The sequence below is a fragment of the Urtica dioica genome, chromosome 3 (assembly GCF_054948205.1).
Source record: "Urtica dioica subsp. dioica isolate 48M chromosome 3, U.dioica_male_clone48M_v1_H2, whole genome shotgun sequence".
NCBI lineage: Eukaryota > Viridiplantae > Streptophyta > Magnoliopsida > Rosales > Urticaceae > Urtica > Urtica dioica.
This window is the reverse complement of record NC_142758.1, coordinates 42,410,691-42,429,606: the sequence shown is the minus strand read 5'-3', so window position 1 is coordinate 42,429,606 and position 18,916 is coordinate 42,410,691. Positions and strand designations below refer to the sequence as shown.

Genomic DNA, 18,916 nt, shown 5'->3' with positions numbered 1-18,916 from the left:
GCATAACTCTCTGCTCAGAAATCGAAATTTAATGATTCTTGAATCAAATTAAAGGTCTGTCTGTCTTCTTTCCATTGCCACCGGTTTTGGGTCAAAAGGACATCGGAGCCGTCAGTTATGACGATTTTACTCCGAGGTGTGCGGCTGCGCTGAAACTCCAGTTTTTTAGAATTCCGTATTTTCAGCCCCACTACCATGAGTTATAGAACTCTAATGAGAAAAATTTCTTGAGCAAAAATGTTTTTCATAAGATTATAAACATAATGTGAAAGATTAAAATGTTTTGATTTTTGAAAGTTTAATTGAAATTGAATTTTACAAAACTAGTTTGAATTTTGAAAAATCGTTTTCGTTTTCAAACTTGAAAATATTTTGTCATCCAAATAAAATAAGTTTTCAAAATGTTTTCAAAACTATATCTATATCACATATGTTCAAAATCTATATGCTCTTGAAAATTTGAGTGGGAGGTCTCATTGTAGACAAGCCGAAAAATAAAAAGATGTGTAATCTCAAACTTTCAAGTGTTCGAGTGAGTTGAAGTTCACACTTCCCTCATGCACTTTCCCGAAATAGAAAATAGGTAAAGATCCGAGTATGTGCCTTGTGCCTTTATGCACTAACACTGCTCTGAACATGAAAATCTATGATTCTTTTCTAGTTGTCCGCTCTATCGCTCTATAACTAGGAAAACCGTTTCCGAACTTATAAGAGTCGATGTACCATTTCCAAAAACTAAGTGGGAGGGTTATATCTGTTGTTTGTAACCCACGATCCCCAACACTAATGAAAAGTGCAATTGTCGCTAGACTAAGAGTCACCCTCGTGGCCCTCTCTTAAATGAGAGTACTCAAGGGCGCTTTGCACTGATCATTGCTCAATGTGCTAAATCCGAAAGTGAGACAATGAGACAAGACCTCCCATCGGCGTATTGTTTTTCAAAGTCAATCTTTTGGACTAAGTGGTTGGTTACACACTTAAACTCAATCCCTAGTAATCCTCCCTCGAGGCCCTGCGAAAGGATGTGAGTGATCAAACCAATTTAAAAGGTGGCTGGTCAAAATTGATGTATTGACATCTGGGCTAAGCATTAATGATGTGTCATTTACTTATAAATGGAGATTTTTTGCGGCCTTCCCTCGAAGGAGTAAATTATCGTTTAGTTTATAACACCTTTGGATTTTATCAAATATTTACAAACTTAAATCCTAAACCAAAGACTAATCATAAACTTGTTTCAACTTTTATAGGCAAAATGTCTCTCAACCCTCTCTCAACCATTCTTTCCTCAAATAAACTCGAAGGCGACAATTACGTCGACTGGAAACATAACCTCGACATAGTCCTTACTGTCGAAAAGCACAAATGGGTTCTCACCACCCCATGTCCTCAAACGAATGAAGATTCGACGCAAGCGGAAAAAGACGCCCTGGCGGCCTGGCTTCGATCCGATGAGATTGCGAGGTGCTATATTCTGGCATCAATGAACAATGTGTTGCAACAACAACATCGTGATTACGAAACTGCCACCAATATGCTCTACAATCTCCATGAGATGGTTGGAGGGCAAGGACGTCAAGCTAGGAAACAAGCGGTCCGACAGTTTATGAACTGTCGTATGAAGGCTGGAACTCCTGTTAGAGATCATATGATGCTGATCATTAGCTATCTAAACGAAATGGAGATCCTTGGATCTGAGATTGATGGGGAGACTAAAATAGATATGATCTTGGAAACTCTCCCCGAAACTTTTGATACCTTCAAACTGAATTGCTCCATGAATAAGCTAGAGTACACTGTTACCGAGCTCATGAAGGAACTTCAAACCGCTGAGGCACTCACTAAGAAAAAGAGGGCTCTAGGAGAGGTACATGCTACTACCTCCACCTCTGAATCTAAGAAGAGACCTCGCAAGGACGAGAAGAAGAACCAACCTAAGGTTCAAACAAAGAAGAAGGCGCCAAAGGCTCCGAAGGTAGATAAGTCTAACGACAAATGCCACCACTGCAATGAGCCTGGTCACTGGCGTAGGAACTGTCCTACCTACCTCAAAACCAAAGTAAAAGGTATTGTACTTATTACTGAAGCTTGTTTAGTAGCTGATAATGTAATCATCGTGGATTATTGACTCCGCTGCTACTAACCATATTTGTTGCTCCTTAACTGGTTTTAGGAAAAGCAAAAGCTTAGAGGATGGCGACTTCTGCTTCAAGTGGGGTGAAGGGAGCGTGGTGTCTGCGAAAGCTGTGGGATCCGTGACGCTATCTTTTGAAGATAACACTTTAAATTTGAATAATGTTTATTATGTTCCTTCCTTTGGGAAAAACCTAATATCTGTTGCTCAACTTTTAGAGCAAGATTATTATTTAAAGTTTATGAAGAATGGAATTCGTATTTCTTTTTCAAATTCTTTTGTCACTGATGCATGTATGAAGAATGGTCTTTTTTACATTTATCCCACTCAACCTTCCATTTTAGACACCGAAATAGATAATGATCTAATTAGGGAGCCAAAGAGGATCAAACTTTCTGAATCCTCCGATCTAACAAAATCAACACACCTATGGCACTTAAGACTTCGTCACATCAGTCTAGATAGGATTAAGAGACTTGTGAGGGACGGTCCACTCCAAGCCTCTGCAATAGGTTCACTGCCTACTTGTGAATCATGCATAGAAGGAAAAATGACTAAGCGACCTTTCTCCGATAAGGGTCGAAGAGCCACTGAGTTGCTGGAACTAATACATTCTGACGTATGTGGTCCGCTCAGCCAACAGGCGCGTGGGGGATACGAATACTTCGTTACCTTCACCGATGATTACTCGCGATATGGTTTTGTATATTTGCTCAAACACAAATCCGAGACCTTTAACGTATTTAAGGTCTTTAGGGCTTTAGTGGAAAAGCAAACTGGCAAAGTGATCAAAACACTTCGATCTGATCGAGGTGGTGAGTATATGTCTGGAGAGTTCGATGACTTTCTTAAAGAAGAAGGTATCACTTCTCAGCTTACCGCACCTGGCACACCTCAACAAAACGGAGTGTCAGAGAGAAGAAACCGAACTCTTATGGAGATGGTTAGATCAATGATGAGTTACTCATCACTCCCTCTTTCCTTTTGGGGATATGCCCTTGAAACAGCCGCTTATATTCTGAACCAAGTTCCGTCCAAAACGGTTCCTTGTACTCCTTATGAATGATGGACTGGCCGTAAAGTAAATCTGGGCCACATCCGAATTTGGGGTTGCCCTGCACACGTCCTAAGGCAAAAGACTAGCAAGTTGGCTAGTAGGTCAGAATTATGCTTGTTTATGGGATATCCAAAGGAAACCAATGGTTTTATCTTCTATAGTCCCGAGGACGATAAGACTTTCGTTAGCACGAATGCTCGTTTCCTTGAGGAGGACTTTATGAAAGATGCAAAACCTAGAAGCAAAATTGTGCTTGAAGAAAAGATGGGTGAGGAAGCTTCTACCTCATCTGTAAGAACTGTTCTTACCCCAACTGAAACACAACCTAACTCATCAGAATCTCGTCAAGTAGTACTTCGACGTAGTGGGAGGGCTACTCAAAAGCCTGACAGGTACATGTCTTATGGAGACTCTCTCGTAGCCGTCTCTGACATGGATGATCCTGTTTCCTATAGCCAAGCGATGGCTTGTTCTGAATCAAACCTTTGGCTTGACGCCATGAAAGTTGACATGCACTCGATGTATGTCAACAAAGTCTGGAAACTTGTAGACCTTCCTGAAGGGATTAAACCCGTAGGGTGTAAGTGGATATATAAGAAGAAAATGGGTCCTGATGGGAACGTCGAGACGTTCAAAGCACGACTTGCGGCGAAGGGTTATACTCAACAAGAAGGGATTGACTATGAAGAAACCTTCTCGCCAGTCGCGATGATTAAATCGATCCGCTTACTCATATCCATAGCTGCAGCTCTCGACTATGAGATCTGGAAAATGGATGTCAAGACAGCCTTTCTGAATGGCAATCTTGACGAGCGCATTTACATGGCTCAACCAGACGGTTTCGTGGAAGAAGGTCAAGAGACCAAGTTTTGTGAGTTGCTTAAGTCCATTTATGGATTAAAGCAAGCATCTAGGTCATGGAATATTAGATTCGATGAAACTGTAAAGAGCTTCGGCTTTGAACAGTCAATAGATGAGCCTTGTGTTTACAAGTTAATACACGAAGGCAAAGTTGTGTTTCTGGTACTATATGTCGATGATATACTACTCATTGGTAATGACGTGGGTAGATTATCTGAGGTTGAGGTCTGGCTAGCAAAGCAATTCGACATGAATGATCTAGGAGAAGCCGCATACATTCTGGGGATCCAAATCTTTCGAGATAGGAAAAACCGGACCCTGTCGCTCTCTCAAGCATCTTATATTGATAAGGTGATGGATCGCTTCTCGATGCAAGACTCTAAGAAGGGCCAAACACCCTTTAGGCATGGAGTCTCACTCTCTAAGGACCAGTCTCCCAAGACTACACAAGAGATTGAAGACATGAGGAAAATTCCTTACGCCTCTGCCGTAGGAAGCCTCATGTATCCTATGCTTTTCACTAGACCTGATATATGTTTCGCCGTTGGCGTAGTTAGCCGTTTCCAATCCAACCCTGGACCCGAGCACTGGATTGTTGTTAAGCATGTTCTTAAGTATCTTCGAAGAACTAGGAACTTGATGCTTACATACTCAGGTACTGACCTGACTATGACGGGATATACCGACTCTGATTTTCAAGCGGATAAGGATTTCAGGAAATCCACTTCGGGATCTGTGTTCATCCTTAATGGTGGAGCTGTTGTGTGGAGGAGTATTAAGCAATCTTGCATTGCTGACTCCACAATGGAAGCAGAATATGTGGCTGCTTGTGAAGCATCCAAAGAGGCTGTATGGCTTAGAAAATTCCTTAAGTATTTGGAAGTTGTTCCAAACGTCGACGAGCCCATGACCCTTTATTGTGATAATAGAGGGGCTGTCGCTAACTCAAAGGAACCTCGAAGCCATAAGCGCTCTAAACATATTGAGAGGAAATACCATTTCATTCGAGAGATCGTGCAGCGCGGAGACGTAGAAGTGAAGAAGATCTCAACGGTGGACAACCTAGCAGATCCATTCACAAATGCCCTAGCGAACAAGGTCTTCGACCAACATCGAGAGGGATTAGGCATGAAGGACTACACACATCTTCGTTGAGTCAAGTGAGAGTTTGTTGTCAATGGTGCCCACAAGAAGAGTTGTAATCTTTATATTGTACATTTGATGTAATAAAGTCTCATGAAGACTCTTGCTTGTAATTGCTTATTCATTAATAAAAAGTTGAAACGTTCATTCATTATTCTGTGTCTGTTTGAAGCTTTATGATAAAACATTAGTCTTTAGTCCATAAACAAACTAAACAACTTACGAAGAGACAAATGTAGATTTGCATGAACAAACTCTTCGTAGTTTGCTTAAAACGATATATTCGCAATCTAAGGGTCAAAGGACTATTGACCTCAGTATGATTGTTAGAAGAATCTATGATGTCTGGTTATGAGGCATTGAGAGTTGGGGACTCTATAGTTCTTCTAGGTATCTTCCGAAGGTACTGAATTCACCAGTGCACTTCTAGAGACAAGATAAGAACAAACCATTTAACCTCTTATGTCTCGAAGTAACTACGTATGAATTGCATCGTGCTTGCCTTAATCATGAAATGAGACATGCCATTTCACACCTTACGTATTCTCATTTGAGAAAGTCAGAGTTCGGACTCACTATGTGATTCCGAACAAGGCCTATTGGTGAAGTACTAAGTTATGAGAATGTCATGAGTAACTTTATGAAGTTCTCATAGTTATGGAATTCATGTACAAGATTGCTGAAATGCAATGTATATCACCTCATGCTTTGTTCCTTGGAGTGTGAATAAATGAACTGGCCAGTGTCCAAATTGAGTCTTGACGCTTTTGGATGAAACAATGTGACTTGTTAGCTCCTCGTCAATACATTGTTTCTAACTTATTCACAAGCGGCAAAGGAGTTGAGGAAATAACAGTTAGAAGGGTAAAATGGTAATTTTGTAAATCCCGACTAGCTGATGATATTCATGAAGGGTAAACACTGATAATATTCTGTGGATCCACTCATTACAATTACGTTGAATTCTTGAGTAGAAAATAAATTCATTTGAACCGAGAGATTTTCAGTGTCAACTCTTTAGTGGAGTCAGTTGACATTAAGCTAAATTTGGAAAAGGTTTGTGAACTTTTGAGACCAAGTATTTAGCTCAAGCTTTGTTCATTTCGATCCATGAGGTCACTATCATGAATCACATCGAGTAGGAATAGTTAAACTGGAAGCTAAGTCAAAACAAGAACGAAAATTGTCAAAAGGGTATTTTTGTCTTTTGAGACATAGGATGAAATGAATGTCAATAAATTTTTTAACAAGGTCATTTGATGACTTAATATCACTCGGCCAAGTTAGTTTAATTGGGCCTTGTTGATTAATTTCATTTCATAAGAATTTCATTGAAAATTCTTAATGAGCCTTTTTCATGTTGTCATGAACAAATGGAAAAGCTTCTAGAAGGCCTTTCTAGAGTATTATAGGCGCCCAACATACCCAAAGAAAGAGAGAATACTTTGTGCATGAATGTATGAAGATACTTGCCAAAAGTAAAAGAGGAAACAAATTTCCCCTAAGAGGAAATCAAGGTGGGCGCCCAAATGAGTCAAGGGAGAAGCAAACAAAAGAGGAAACAAATCCAAGGACTTACTTGGTAAGTCTTGGCCGTGCACCTCATGAAGGAAAAAGGGAAATTGGCTCATGAATATGTGATATTCTATAGAAGAGGAAACTACCTTATTGAAGGTGAGATCTCTCCTATAAATAGGAGCCTCATTCCACACATTTCATTCATCCAAAGTTTTAGAGATTGAGAGCTTCTCTCTCTAGACTTGGCTGCCCCTCTCCTCTATCTCTCTATTCAATTTCGCTTTTATTGTTTTGGCACCTAGGTCCTCATTTGACCTAGTGTTTAGCTCTGCGACTTCAAGACTCGTTCTTAAGTCGTAGTGTTTAAAAGTGCCCACACACTAATTCCTTTTTATCTTGGTGATTTAGTGATAGAAACTTTCGTGGTTGCTCGAGTTAACGAGCAAAGGAAGAGAGACGTTCTACGAGGGAGACGAACGTTGCAACCTTTTCCAAAACCTTCTCAACGTTCAAGCTTCTAAAAAGGTTAGTAATCTTTTATGCTCATATTAGTACTGTTTTACTTGAAAAAGAAAATTTTTAAAATTCCGCCGCTTACCCAAGCGTTAAAAATTTTCTTAAACCCTAGATCAATTCCAACACCTACTCCACACTAGTAGATGTACTGAAGTATGGAAGACATACTATATCTCTAGAAAATGTTCAAGTGGCGTTGAAGGCCAAGGAACTAGAGTCAAAGCCAGATAGAAAACAAGTGGCAGAAGGGCTCAATGTTCAGAGCAAAGCCAAGATGCCCTGAAAATCCAAGCACAAGGATAAGTCAAAGCCCAAAGTAGACACGGGAGAGTCATTCCCATACAAGTGCTATAATTGCCACAAACAAGGCCATATGAAGAAGGACTGCCCGGATCATGACAAAGCCTGCAACAAGCAAGGAAATGTGACTTTGGCTGAACAAGGTTATGACAGCGCTGAGGCTCTCACCATCTAAGAAGAAGAAGCTAAGGATGTGTGGGTCCTAGATAGTAGTTGCACTTACCTCATGTCTCTACATAGAGAATGGTTTCAGAATCTCCAGACTCAAGTTGGAGGCTCAGTTGCTCGGAAACGATGACTCATGCAGAGTCAAGGTATAGGTAACATTCGTATCAAACTCCAAAATGGGTCTGTTATGACTATAACCAATGTTAGGGTTATCCCAGATTTGAAAAGGAAACTAATATCTCTTGGAACCCTTGAATCTCAAGGTTATAATTTCAAATCTTAGAATGGTGTTCTATCAGTAACTAAAGGGTGCTAGACATAATGGCTTATATTTCTTGAATGCTACTAATCTTGTTGGTGCTATGAATGCTGTTGTCAAGGACAAAATGGCAAGTCTTTGGCATTTGAGACTTGGTCATGTCAGTAAAAAAAAAGTTTGAATTAGCTCAACTAAAAAGGGTACCTTGGTGGATTTAAGCTTGGAAAACTTGTTTTCTGTGAAGATTAAGTCTATGGCAAGTCAATCAGAAACAAGTTCTCAAAGGGCATTCACATAACAAGTGGTGTTCTTGACTACATTCACTCATATCTTTGGGGTCCTACCAGAGTCAATTGACATGGTGGAAGCAGATATTATATGTCCATCATAGACGAATACTCAAGAAGGTGTGGGTTTACATATTTCAAACACAAATTTGAGACTTTTGACAGTTTCAAAAACTGGAAAGCTGTAACTGAGAATCAAACTAGTAAAAAGGTCAAGACCCTAAGAACTGATAATGGGCTTGAATACTGTGTTGATGCCTTCACTTAATTTTGCAAAAGTGAAGGCATTCAGAGGCATTTCACAATAGTCCATACGCCACAACAAAATGGCCTTGCTGAGAGTTTCAACAGAACCATTATGGAAAGGGTGAGATGCATGTTGCAACATGCATTCCCTCTCTGTTTTTGGGCCGAGGTAGTCAAAACATCTTGTTATTTGATCAATATGTGTCCATTCTGCAACTCTAATTTGAAGATATTTTGGTGAACTTGTGCCCATGTGAAACAAGGCAAAATGAGTCAAGGGTTACAAATTTTGGTGCCTTGAGCCAAAATGATTTTCAGGGAAGGAAAGCTGATGAAGCAGAAAAACCACTTGCAGAACAAGAAGAGGTACAAGCTACAGAGATTGAGGTGGAGCCACACTCATGACGATGTACAACCTTAAGTGCAAGAGGAGAATGAAGCCAATGATCAACCTGTACCTGAGACACAAGATTAGATTGAAGAACCTGAAGATGAGCCTCAAGATGTCTTTGACTACAACATAGTCAGAGATAGAGAAAGAAGGGTATCAAGGCCTACTCAGAGATTTGGATATGACTTCACTGCTTATGCTTTCATGACTGCATCTGAACTCCTCAAAGAAGATCCAAGACACTACAAAGAAGTTGTTATGAGCAAGCACAATGAATCCTGGAAAGCTGTTATGAGAGAAGAACTGACGTCCTTGAAGAAAAGTGAGGCATGATCTATTTTTGACAAGCCTAAAAATCAGAAGATCATAGGCTCAAGATGGATCTTCTAAGTCAAGGAAGGGATTCCAGGAATTGAAGCTCCCAGATTCAAAGCAAGACTAATTGCTAAAGGGTTCTCATAGACTGAGGGCATAGAGTACAATGAGATTTATTCTCTTGTAGTCAAACACATGTCCATTCGACCCATTTTGTCTTTAGTAGATAACCTTGATCTTGAATTAGGACAAATGGATGTTAAAACATTTTTTCTGTATGGGGAGCTTGATGGGATCATCTACATGCAACAACCAGAAGGGTTTGAAGTATGAGACAAACAAACAAAGGTTTGCTTATTACAGAAGTCAGTGTATGGACTTAAGCAATCTCCTAGGCAGTTGTATCTAAAGTTTGATAAATTCATGATTGATCACAATTTTAATAGGAGTGAATATGACTGGTGTGTCTATTTTAAGTGCTTAAATAAAACCACTATGATCTATCTGCTCTTATACGTTGATGATTTGCAATAGTGTGCAAAGAAAATGTGAAGTTAACAGGTTGAAGGAACAACTGAGGAAGATGTTTCAGATGAAAGATCTTGGCCCTGCAAGAAGGATCTTAGGAATAGAGATCATCATAAATAGAAGTGACAAGAAAATGAATATTAAGAAAAGCTACTTGTCTCAAGTACTTGAGAAATATGAAATTTCATATTCAGTCTGTTGCCACTCCCATTCCACAACATTTCAAGTTCTCTACATCTCAGCAGCTTGTTACCTTGGAGAACACAAATTACATGTCCAAGGTGCCATAAATAAGTGCAGTGGGAAGTCTGATATTCTCAATGATTTGCTCTAGACCAGACTTAGGCTATGCAATCAGTCTGGTGTAAGATTCATGGCCAATCCTGGCAATGAACACTCGAGTGCTGTAAAATGGATCCTTAGATATTTGAGAGGATCTCTTTACTATGGTATTATATATGGCATGTGCAAACCTGACAATGTGCAGATTGAAGGCTTTGTGGACTCAAACTATGCTAGTAGTATTGATACCAAAAAAATTCATCACCTGATATGTGTTAAGCTGTGTGGTGGAGTAGTGAGCTCGAAAGCAGGCTTGCAGTCAGTGGTGGAATTATCAACAACAGAGGCTGAGTATATGGAACTCATAGAAGCAGTGAAGGAAGCTCTGTGAATGAAGGGTTTGGTCAGTGAGTTATGTTTTGATCAAGACCAAGTCACCATTCACAGTGATAGCCAAAGTGCTCTACATTTGGCTAAGAACCAAGTCTTCTATGAGAGTTCAAAGCACATTGACATTAAGCTTATATTCATAAGGGACGCGGTCAATTCAGGGAAGGTGAAGGTGGTCAAGGTATCAACTGAAGAAAATCGTGCAGACATGCTGACTAAAGCATTGCTCGGAGTCAAGTTCGAGCAGTGTTTGAAGTTGCTGCACGTCAAGGGGTTAAGGGAAGTAGAACCTTAGGAGGTTGGGTCTGATCTTTACTAGATGATATGAGAATGCTGTGTTCAAGGTGGAGAATTGTTGCATTTGAACTCGGCATCAATCGCGTGGAAGCTAAGGCATAAGATAAAACTTTTCAGTTTTTGTCGCAGGTGACCGTTGGATCATAATAAAACGGTACGTGCGATCTAAGATATCATCTAAGGGCTTTAAATAGAATGCATTGGGTTGGGAAATTACTTGTAACACATTCCACTGGCTTTGAATTAGAGAGAAAAAGAGAATTAGAGAGAAAATCATGTTGATCTCATAATCGTGATTTTGGGGGTAATTCTAGGGTTTTATTTTTTTTAAATTAAAAAACTCATTATAAGCTGTAATCCGTTGATAGTGAAGATCACAGGCTGTACTAGGTCGTTAGTGACCGAACTAGTGTAAAAGCTTTGTGTTTTCTTCTTTTTTTTCTCAGTCTACGTCGACGAGCATGATCACTGATTTTCTTGTGTTTGAGGCATCCCTGTTTTGAGAGCTCGAAGCAGGAAATCGCGCAACATGATTAAGTTAGGTCTCTGTGTGTTTGAATCTTACTGAAATTTTTTTTTTATCGTGGAATGACACGCATCAAGTTTTCAAGGTTGATCTGCTAACTCCTAACTAGTAGGGTAGTTTCTCTTTATAAATTATATATATGTAAGAACACACATGTGGAATATATTTTTCATGTTTTATTAATTAATTTTACATTCATATTTATTTTTTTGTATTTATTGTTAATAAGGATCTTATTTTTATTTTTTAACAAATTTTGGTGGCCTCATTTATGAAATTCAAGTATTTTATCTCAAGTTTATTTTTTATGTCACAAAACATATTAAATGGGTGAAAAAATGAAGAAATTTTACGAAATAGCTAAGTGGGTATCTCAATCAAAATTATAGTTTAATTATTCAAATATTAAAGAAATAATGCAACTCATGTCTTTGTCTCAAGAATATGGTGCATGTGTCTTGGTGTGTGCTTTTATAATTTTTAGATAATTCGACTATAATTTTAACGTAAAATTTTAAATGGACTACATGCTTAACTCCTCTTAAAAAAATAGTCAAGGGTATATTTTAGACCCTGTATATTTACTCATAACCAAATCTTTTGAAATACATGAGTATAAATAGAGTATGATTTTTAAATTTTTTCAATGTAGAGTTTAGTTTTATCTGGCCAACCCTATTATTTATTTAACAAAAATAGTAATAGAAAATATATATCATAGGTTTTTCTATTAAACTAAGTTATAAACTTATGAACGCTTAGAAATAATATTTATATATTCGTACACTGTCTGTGCCAATTAACGTGGGAGAAATCTCTGCATGTGACAATTCATGTTGTGTGTATTAGACAGATATAAAGTTATGTTTGTGTGTGTGTGTTTATGAAACATATCTATTCTCCAGTTGTTTTGAACATTGCTATTCCACAATATTTTCTTAGACCAACTCCACCCGATTACACCATTTTCTACTTTATTTTGCAGTACATGTCACATCAAACACTACCTCATCTCCAACCGAACTCTATTTTTTACACCAAATTGAAATATTAATTTTATATTCAACTTTCTCTTATTTATTTTCATACCCTTATATTTATTTAATATCTTCCTATTATACAACTTATTCATTATTTAATAATAAAATATTACTCCATAAAATAATTCAAAATACAAATTAACACAAAGTAAACTTAATATTTATTAAAACAAAAATACAAAACAAAACAAATAAAATAAAATAAAAGTACAATTACACATCCGAATTAAAATATCCCTCCCTCGATCAATGCATTTCGAAGCGCGATATGTGCATCTCTGTCTCTTATTTTTCTGTAGCGAGTGAAAAACTCTTGAAATTGTGTATCATCATTCTGCTCTAATTCAAACCACAATGGTGGCGTTTCTCTGTTAACTTCAATGGGCACGATAAGATCATGCTCATCCTCTATTATCATGTTATGCATAATTATGCACGTAGTCATTATATCTTTTAAGACATCTTTTCTCAAAAATCTCGATGGTCCCGCCACAATTGCAAACCGTAATGCACGTTCTACATCTTTTCTACAGGATTCTTGTCTCATTGCAAAATACTGTTTTTTCGGCCACGTGGTTCTCGAATAGTTTGTACAATAGTACACCATTTTGGATATATATTATCAGCCAAATAATAACCCATATTATACTCATTTCCCTATATGACATAATGAGTGGGAAGAACAATACCTTGAGTGAAATTGGAAAATAGGTGAGAAGACTCTAACACGTTGATGTCATTGTTACTTCTTCGCATGCCAAAATAGGTGTGTCATATCCAAAGATCGTAATCAACCACAGCTTCTAGAATAATTATAGGTTTTCCGCTACGACCCGTATATTGTCCGGCCCACGCGGTAGGACAATTTTCCATTTCCAATGCATACAATCCAAACTGTCCAACATTCCTGTAAAGCCACGTTGTTGACCTATATGGAGAAGTCTAGCAACGTCATTAGGAGTTGGCGATCTTAAATATTGCTCATAAAATACCTCCACCATTGCTCGAAAAAACCTATGTGGCATCTGCTGGAAGACCGTAGGCCAACCTCCAAAATAATGCAGTTATTTTTTGAAGTGGTGACAACCCAAGTCTGCCAGCGCGATCCACCCGTTGTACAAAATAGTTGTCGTAACTTTTAACGGAATCCACTATTCGTAGGAATAAAGAGCGAGACATTCGATAACTCCGACGGAACATGGTCTCATTGTACAACGGGGCCTCTGAGAAGTAATCGTTGAACAGTCTTCGGTCTGCACTCTGTCGATCACGATTGATGAAAGCATGTTCTGGAATCGAGCCTCCTATGTTGCGCTCGGTGATTTGGTCGGCGTCATGTTGATTAAGAATTTGCATGATCGTGAGATTATTTTGGATAATTTTATGACACATAGCATCTTCTTGCTCATCAATTTGAGCCATTTGAAGTAGAATATCGTCATCGGAGGAAGAAGATGAAGAAGATGAATTAAAATTCATTTTGAGAGATGAGTGATGAGATTTTAAGTGTGTTGAGAGAATGTGAATTAAAATTCATTTGAACTTAGACTATTTATAGGGTATTGAGTGTTAGAGCCGGTTTGGGAAGCGTGAGAGCCTTGATGAGTGATGGCATCGAGTGGTCACATCACGTCAAACCCGGGTCGGGAAGTGTGAGAATCTTGTAAGAGTGATGGCATTTAGTGATCACATCATGTCAGACCCGGATCCAGAAGCGTGAGAATCTTGTAAGAGTGATGGCATTGAGTGGTCACATCACATCAGACCCGGGTCCGGAAGCGTGAGAGCCTTGATGAGTGATGGCATTGAGTGGTCACATCACGTCAGACCCAGGTCGGGAAGTGTGAGAGCCTTGATGAGTGATGGCATTGGTCACATCACGTCAGACCCGGATCGAGAAGCGTGAGAATCTTGTAAGAGTGATGGCATTGAGTGATCACATCATGTCAAACCCAGGTCGAGAAGCGTGAGAATCTATATGAGTTTTTTAGTGAGAAAATTTTCTATAAATAGTATCTTCCATAAGTTGTGTTTTAATATTTCTGAGTAAGATAAATTATAAGAAAATGACTAGCCGAGCTTCTGGATATTCTCATGAAGAAGACTGACTTCTTTGTCGAGTTTACGTGGAGATTTCTCAAGACCTATCATTGGTATATACCAATCATCTTATAGTTTTTGGAGTCGTGTTGAAGATAACTACAACAATGCAAAAAAAAAACAACTTTGAAGATGCGTTCAAAGCGATCAATCCAGTCCCGAATCCAATTAATTGAGAAAGCTACAAGGAAAATGCATGCATGCATTTGGCAAATTGAGAATAGACACTCGAGCGGTGCTTCAGCTGAAGATATTGCAAGTATTTTAGCTATTTTTATCTTCTTTTTTAATTTTACGTAATTGTAATTGGTTATATCGACTTGTAGATGGATCAAGCTAAAGTGTTGCTTGAAGATGATGAAAAATTCAAGAAAGGTTGGAAGTTTGATCATGTGTGCAACATCATTAAGAATTTTGAAAAATTTCAAGACGGAGCCTCAAGTGCCAGACAAACATCTCGAGGTTCATGTTCTTTTTCGGAGTCAGAACAACAAACTCCTGAGTCCGTTAGACAAATCATCTAGTTCTGAGCGACCGATTGGAGTGAAAAAAGCCAAACTAAAAATGAAAACGGATGATAAAGTAGCGTCCTCCATCAGCAAGCTTGATGAAGGAAATAAACTACTTCTTGAGCAGCTGAAGAAGACAAGTGATATGAGGGAACGCCTCTTGGAAAGTAAAGATAAGGCTAAGAATTTGAATGAGTGGTTAGATCTCAATGGCGTTTCTCCACTAGCATAAGAATCTGATTAAAAATATTGCTCAGGATTGTATAATAGGCTACAGCATCAACCATAGACTTGAATAAAGAAAAACTAATCTGATTGTCTAATGCCCAAGATTTTATGATGTGCTACCTCATCAAATGTGGTGAGTTTCAAAATAAAAAATAAAGAAAATCTTCAGATTTGGATAAATCTATTAAACGGAGAGAGAGTTTTTTTTTTAATATTTGAATACTATAAAATTAAACTCCGACGCCATGTGAGAACCTTGTAATTCATCCTTCATTACCGACCATGTGAGAACATTACCCATATCTCCGCCATGGAAGACCGACACAAGCTTTCTATGGCCGTCATTTTCTCTCTTACTCTCTCCCTCCATCTTTGACCGGTCTCTTACGTCGCGCACCCGGGTGATGTGGCGGACCTCGGAGAGCTCGAGCGAGGTTTGGAGAACCCAGAGCTCTTGAAATAGCCGAACCGTCCGGCGATGCAGATCGGTGAGTATGGGTTCCAAATAGTGAAAAATGAGAAGAGGAAATAAGGATATAGGCTGGAGGATTTTTGCTCTGGCAATTTGATGTGGGCAAAGTGTGGCCGCAGATACCCAACGTGGCCACAGAAGCTCCCGATGTGGTTCTCAGGCGTAAAGAAGATTTAAAATAAACGAAGCAATTTAAAGTCAAACTGGAATTAATATTTTAATTATTTTAAATGAATGTAAATGATATAAACATATTAAATAAATGGGCCAAAAACGTGCTTTTTTGATGGATGGTAACTGATAAAAGTTGACAGAAGGGGTGAAACTCGAAGAAAACCAAAGTTCAAGTAATTTTTTGTGGTTTTTTCGAGATGAGAAGGCAATTTGTTACCGAACCCAAAGTTGAAGGGGTATTTATGTAATTTATCCTAACAAATATGCAAACGGAATAGATAAAGAATGACTTATATATACCCGCGATCTTTTTCATCGTAAATTTAGATCATGTAACTATTAGAATGAATTACCACAAAAACAAAAAAAAACAAAAATAAATAAATAATTATCAAGGATGACATTTTTGTCTCGTGATGTATACTTTTTCTTCTCTTTCGCGCACTTAGAAGAATCATTACTAAGCTTTGCCAAAAGAAGAGAAAATATATATATATCAAGCAAATGTAGGATTTTTCCCAAAACTAAGTTTTCGTGTCTATACGATCTTCAAATAAAATGACGTTATGTTCGAAAAAAAAAAAAAAAAATTGACGTTATGCACTTTGCTCTTCTTTCAATCCCAAGTAATGTTGGCCCTTGTTTTTCATCCGTTTCGTATTGTTTGATGCATTTTGACCGCCGTAGGATTTGCCTGCCGGAACATCATGATTGTGCTTTCCCTCATAAGCTGTGATCACCGCTTTTGGGTCCGTCGACGCTCTTTCCACGTGCTTACGAACATTGCAGCCTGGGGTCGTGCATTTGTAGTAGCTTCTGCAGAAATTCCAACGACAAATTTAAAAAAAAGTGTTATGGCTAAATAGTCAGTTGAAATTAATAGATCGCTTTCGATGTGTTCGTTTCAGTTCGAGATCAAGTGTATGTTTGTATTGAGACTTTCAAATCTGTATTAGTGGTTGTAATCACTTCTATCTAAGGAAATTCTTTGTTATTAAAAAACAAACGAAACAAAATGTATTTCAATAATATTTTTAACCACGTAATTATTATTTTTTTTAAAATAAAAATGATAAACTACTTTTACAAATCATCAAAAATTAAATTTTACCAACCCTCGGATTTTTAAAAATATTTAAATTTCGTTACTGTGACATTTTTTTGCAGTTTTGAGAAGTCATTGGCGAATAATGATATTTCTGTTTCCGATAATGTGTAGTACCTGGGATAACGATTTCCTTTGACAACTTTCTGTCCGTACTTTCGCCACCGATACCCGTCTTCCAACAGATCGACTTCGCTCGTCGTCTGAACGATGATTCTCGGCTCCGAAACGCCCTTTTGCGATGAATACGAAGAAACCGCCTCTACGCTTGTGCTAAAGAAATCAAATGAAGTTCACTTCAAAACAAAATAATAATTAACTCAATCAATCTCATATGATGCGACGTTATCACTGATTAAGCGTACTTCAGTCTCTTGGGTTCAGGCTCGTCTCCGTCCCCAGCGTCCTTTCCACGTCGCTTGTTGTGATTGGAGGAAGGGGGTTTGTGACTGTGCTGGCATTTGTAGACGATCTCGGTGACGTGGCCATCTAGTGACCGTTCGACCTTCTTCTTGACCGGGCAGCCCGGGTGAGTGCACTTGTAGTAGCTCCGAGGGAACTCGCTGCCCTTCACTGACTTCTGCCCGTACTTCCTCCACTTGTAACCGTCCTCCGCGCGTGTGGACACCGCCTCTTCGGCGCGCGTCGTGGTCGCTGCTTCTTCGACTGTAGAGTCCGTCGTCGGCGACGCGGAGAGAGAGCTCACGGCGTCGGAATACTCCGCCTGAGATATCACCTGAGCCAGAGCTTGCTGGTGAGTCATCGTCATCATCCCCGTAGGTGATCCCTAAAAATAATCCAATCATTCAAATTCACAAAAAAAAAATGTCATGATTTTTAAGCTCTTGCTAATTCTAGTCGCTCCAGATTCCAAAAAAAAAAAAAAAAAAAAAGACACCGACAGATTGTTAATTTAACTTACGAAACTGGCAGGCGATAAAATCTCGGTTTGTTGGAGCATCGACGACATCGGAGACTTTGGCCGGAAATCAAAGTCTCCGGCGCCGGCTAGGAGCTGAGAGAAAGATGTGGAGTCTTCTTCGCCAGCGACAGCATCGGCGAAGAGGGTGGAGAGCAGAGTCATCGGACCCGGGCTGAACCCTAGCCCACCAACGCCGGAGCCGCCGTAGAGGAGAGCTTCGAAGGACGTTCTCGGCGGGAGGGTTATCGCCGGACGTTGCGGCGGCAGAGAATTGGACGGCTGTGATGTGGCTTGTTCGTTCTTAGCCATCGGATCGACCACAAGAGATTGATTTTCTCAGGTCCTCTCTCTCCTCTCTCTCTCTCTCGGTTTTCTTTTCTGTGTGTGTTTGGCTGTTGCGGATCTAAACTCGGGAGGAGAAAGAAAAAAAAGTCCACGCACCATTACAAATGACGAAAAATACAGTATATACTGTATAATATGTGTTTATCTTGTCTTTTTCCATAATAAAATAAATTAAATTTGAGTGATTAGTTATCGTTTCTTTCTTTTTCCTATCCTTGTATGCTACGATTGGTTATTGCTGTTTTACAAATTACAATAGATTATGATTAAATCTGAGAGTACTAAATTCTACGGCTACGTTATTGATATTTTGAATTAGTAATTGGATATATATTTATTTTTTTACGTTCATATGCCCTAGTTAAAATATCATTCTGTTTCAAAGGGACACGATATGATAGATAGTGGTAATTAATTATTTATTGTAAATAATAAATAAAGAAATAACTGTTATAGACTATAACTATCTGTGTTGAACAACTTACATATTGGACATTTAATTACTCTTAAATTATATTTTATTTTCCTTTAGTAAAACTAGGACTATCTCGTTTATAGCAATTTGATCAATAAATATAGAGAGAGAAAGAGAGAATAAAATAAGATGATACATCATATATGTGGTATAGATTTCTTCAAACGTAGCATATCTTTCTTGTATAGATTTGAGATAAATGATGATAGAAAGTGGGAAATGAAAGTAATTGTCTTTACCACGTGTGGTTTGGAAGTTCATGGTATCATTGGGAATACGTCACATATTTTCGTCATCCCTTTTTAGGAACACCCACGGCATCGCTGAG

General features: G+C 38.6%; 2 protein-coding genes across 2 annotated transcripts; both read right to left on the bottom strand.

Moving 5' to 3' along the window:
- Positions 1–12,484: 12,484 nt before the first annotated feature.
- LOC149402902 (uncharacterized) lies at positions 12,485–12,865 on the bottom strand. The gene has a single exon (XM_089608554.1). It carries the CDS (start codon positions 12,863–12,865, stop codon positions 12,485–12,487), a length of 381 nt encoding a protein of 126 aa, XP_089464680.1.
- Positions 12,866–16,016: 3,151 nt separating this feature from the next.
- LOC149402901 (putative WRKY transcription factor 4) lies at positions 16,017–18,218 on the bottom strand. Its single transcript, XM_089608098.1, has 4 exons — positions 17,769–18,218; positions 17,212–17,633; positions 16,964–17,119; positions 16,017–16,557 (listed from the first exon to the last, which is right to left on the bottom strand). Exons 1-4 carry the CDS (start codon positions 18,075–18,077, stop codon positions 16,338–16,340), a joined length of 1,107 nt encoding a protein of 368 aa, XP_089464224.1. The 5' UTR covers positions 18,078–18,218; the 3' UTR covers positions 16,017–16,337.
- Positions 18,219–18,916: the final 698 nt, after the last annotated feature.

Excerpts from the sequence above, each read along its gene's own strand:
- LOC149402902 (XM_089608554.1), bottom strand. The coding sequence starts at position 12,865 with ATGGTGTACTATTGTACAAACTATTCGAGAACCACGTGGCCGAAAAAA.
- LOC149402901 (XM_089608098.1), bottom strand. The coding sequence starts at position 18,077 with ATGGCTAAGAACGAACAAGCCACATCACAGCCGTCCAATTCTCTGCCG. Across the intron at positions 17,120-17,211 it reads CCTGAACCCAAGAGACTGAA|CACAAGCGTAGAGGCGGTTT; the intron begins GTACGCTTAATC and ends TGATTTCTTTAG. Across the intron at positions 16,558-16,963 it reads AAAGGAAATCGTTATCCCAG|AAGCTACTACAAATGCACGA; the intron begins GTACTACACATT and ends GAATTTCTGCAG.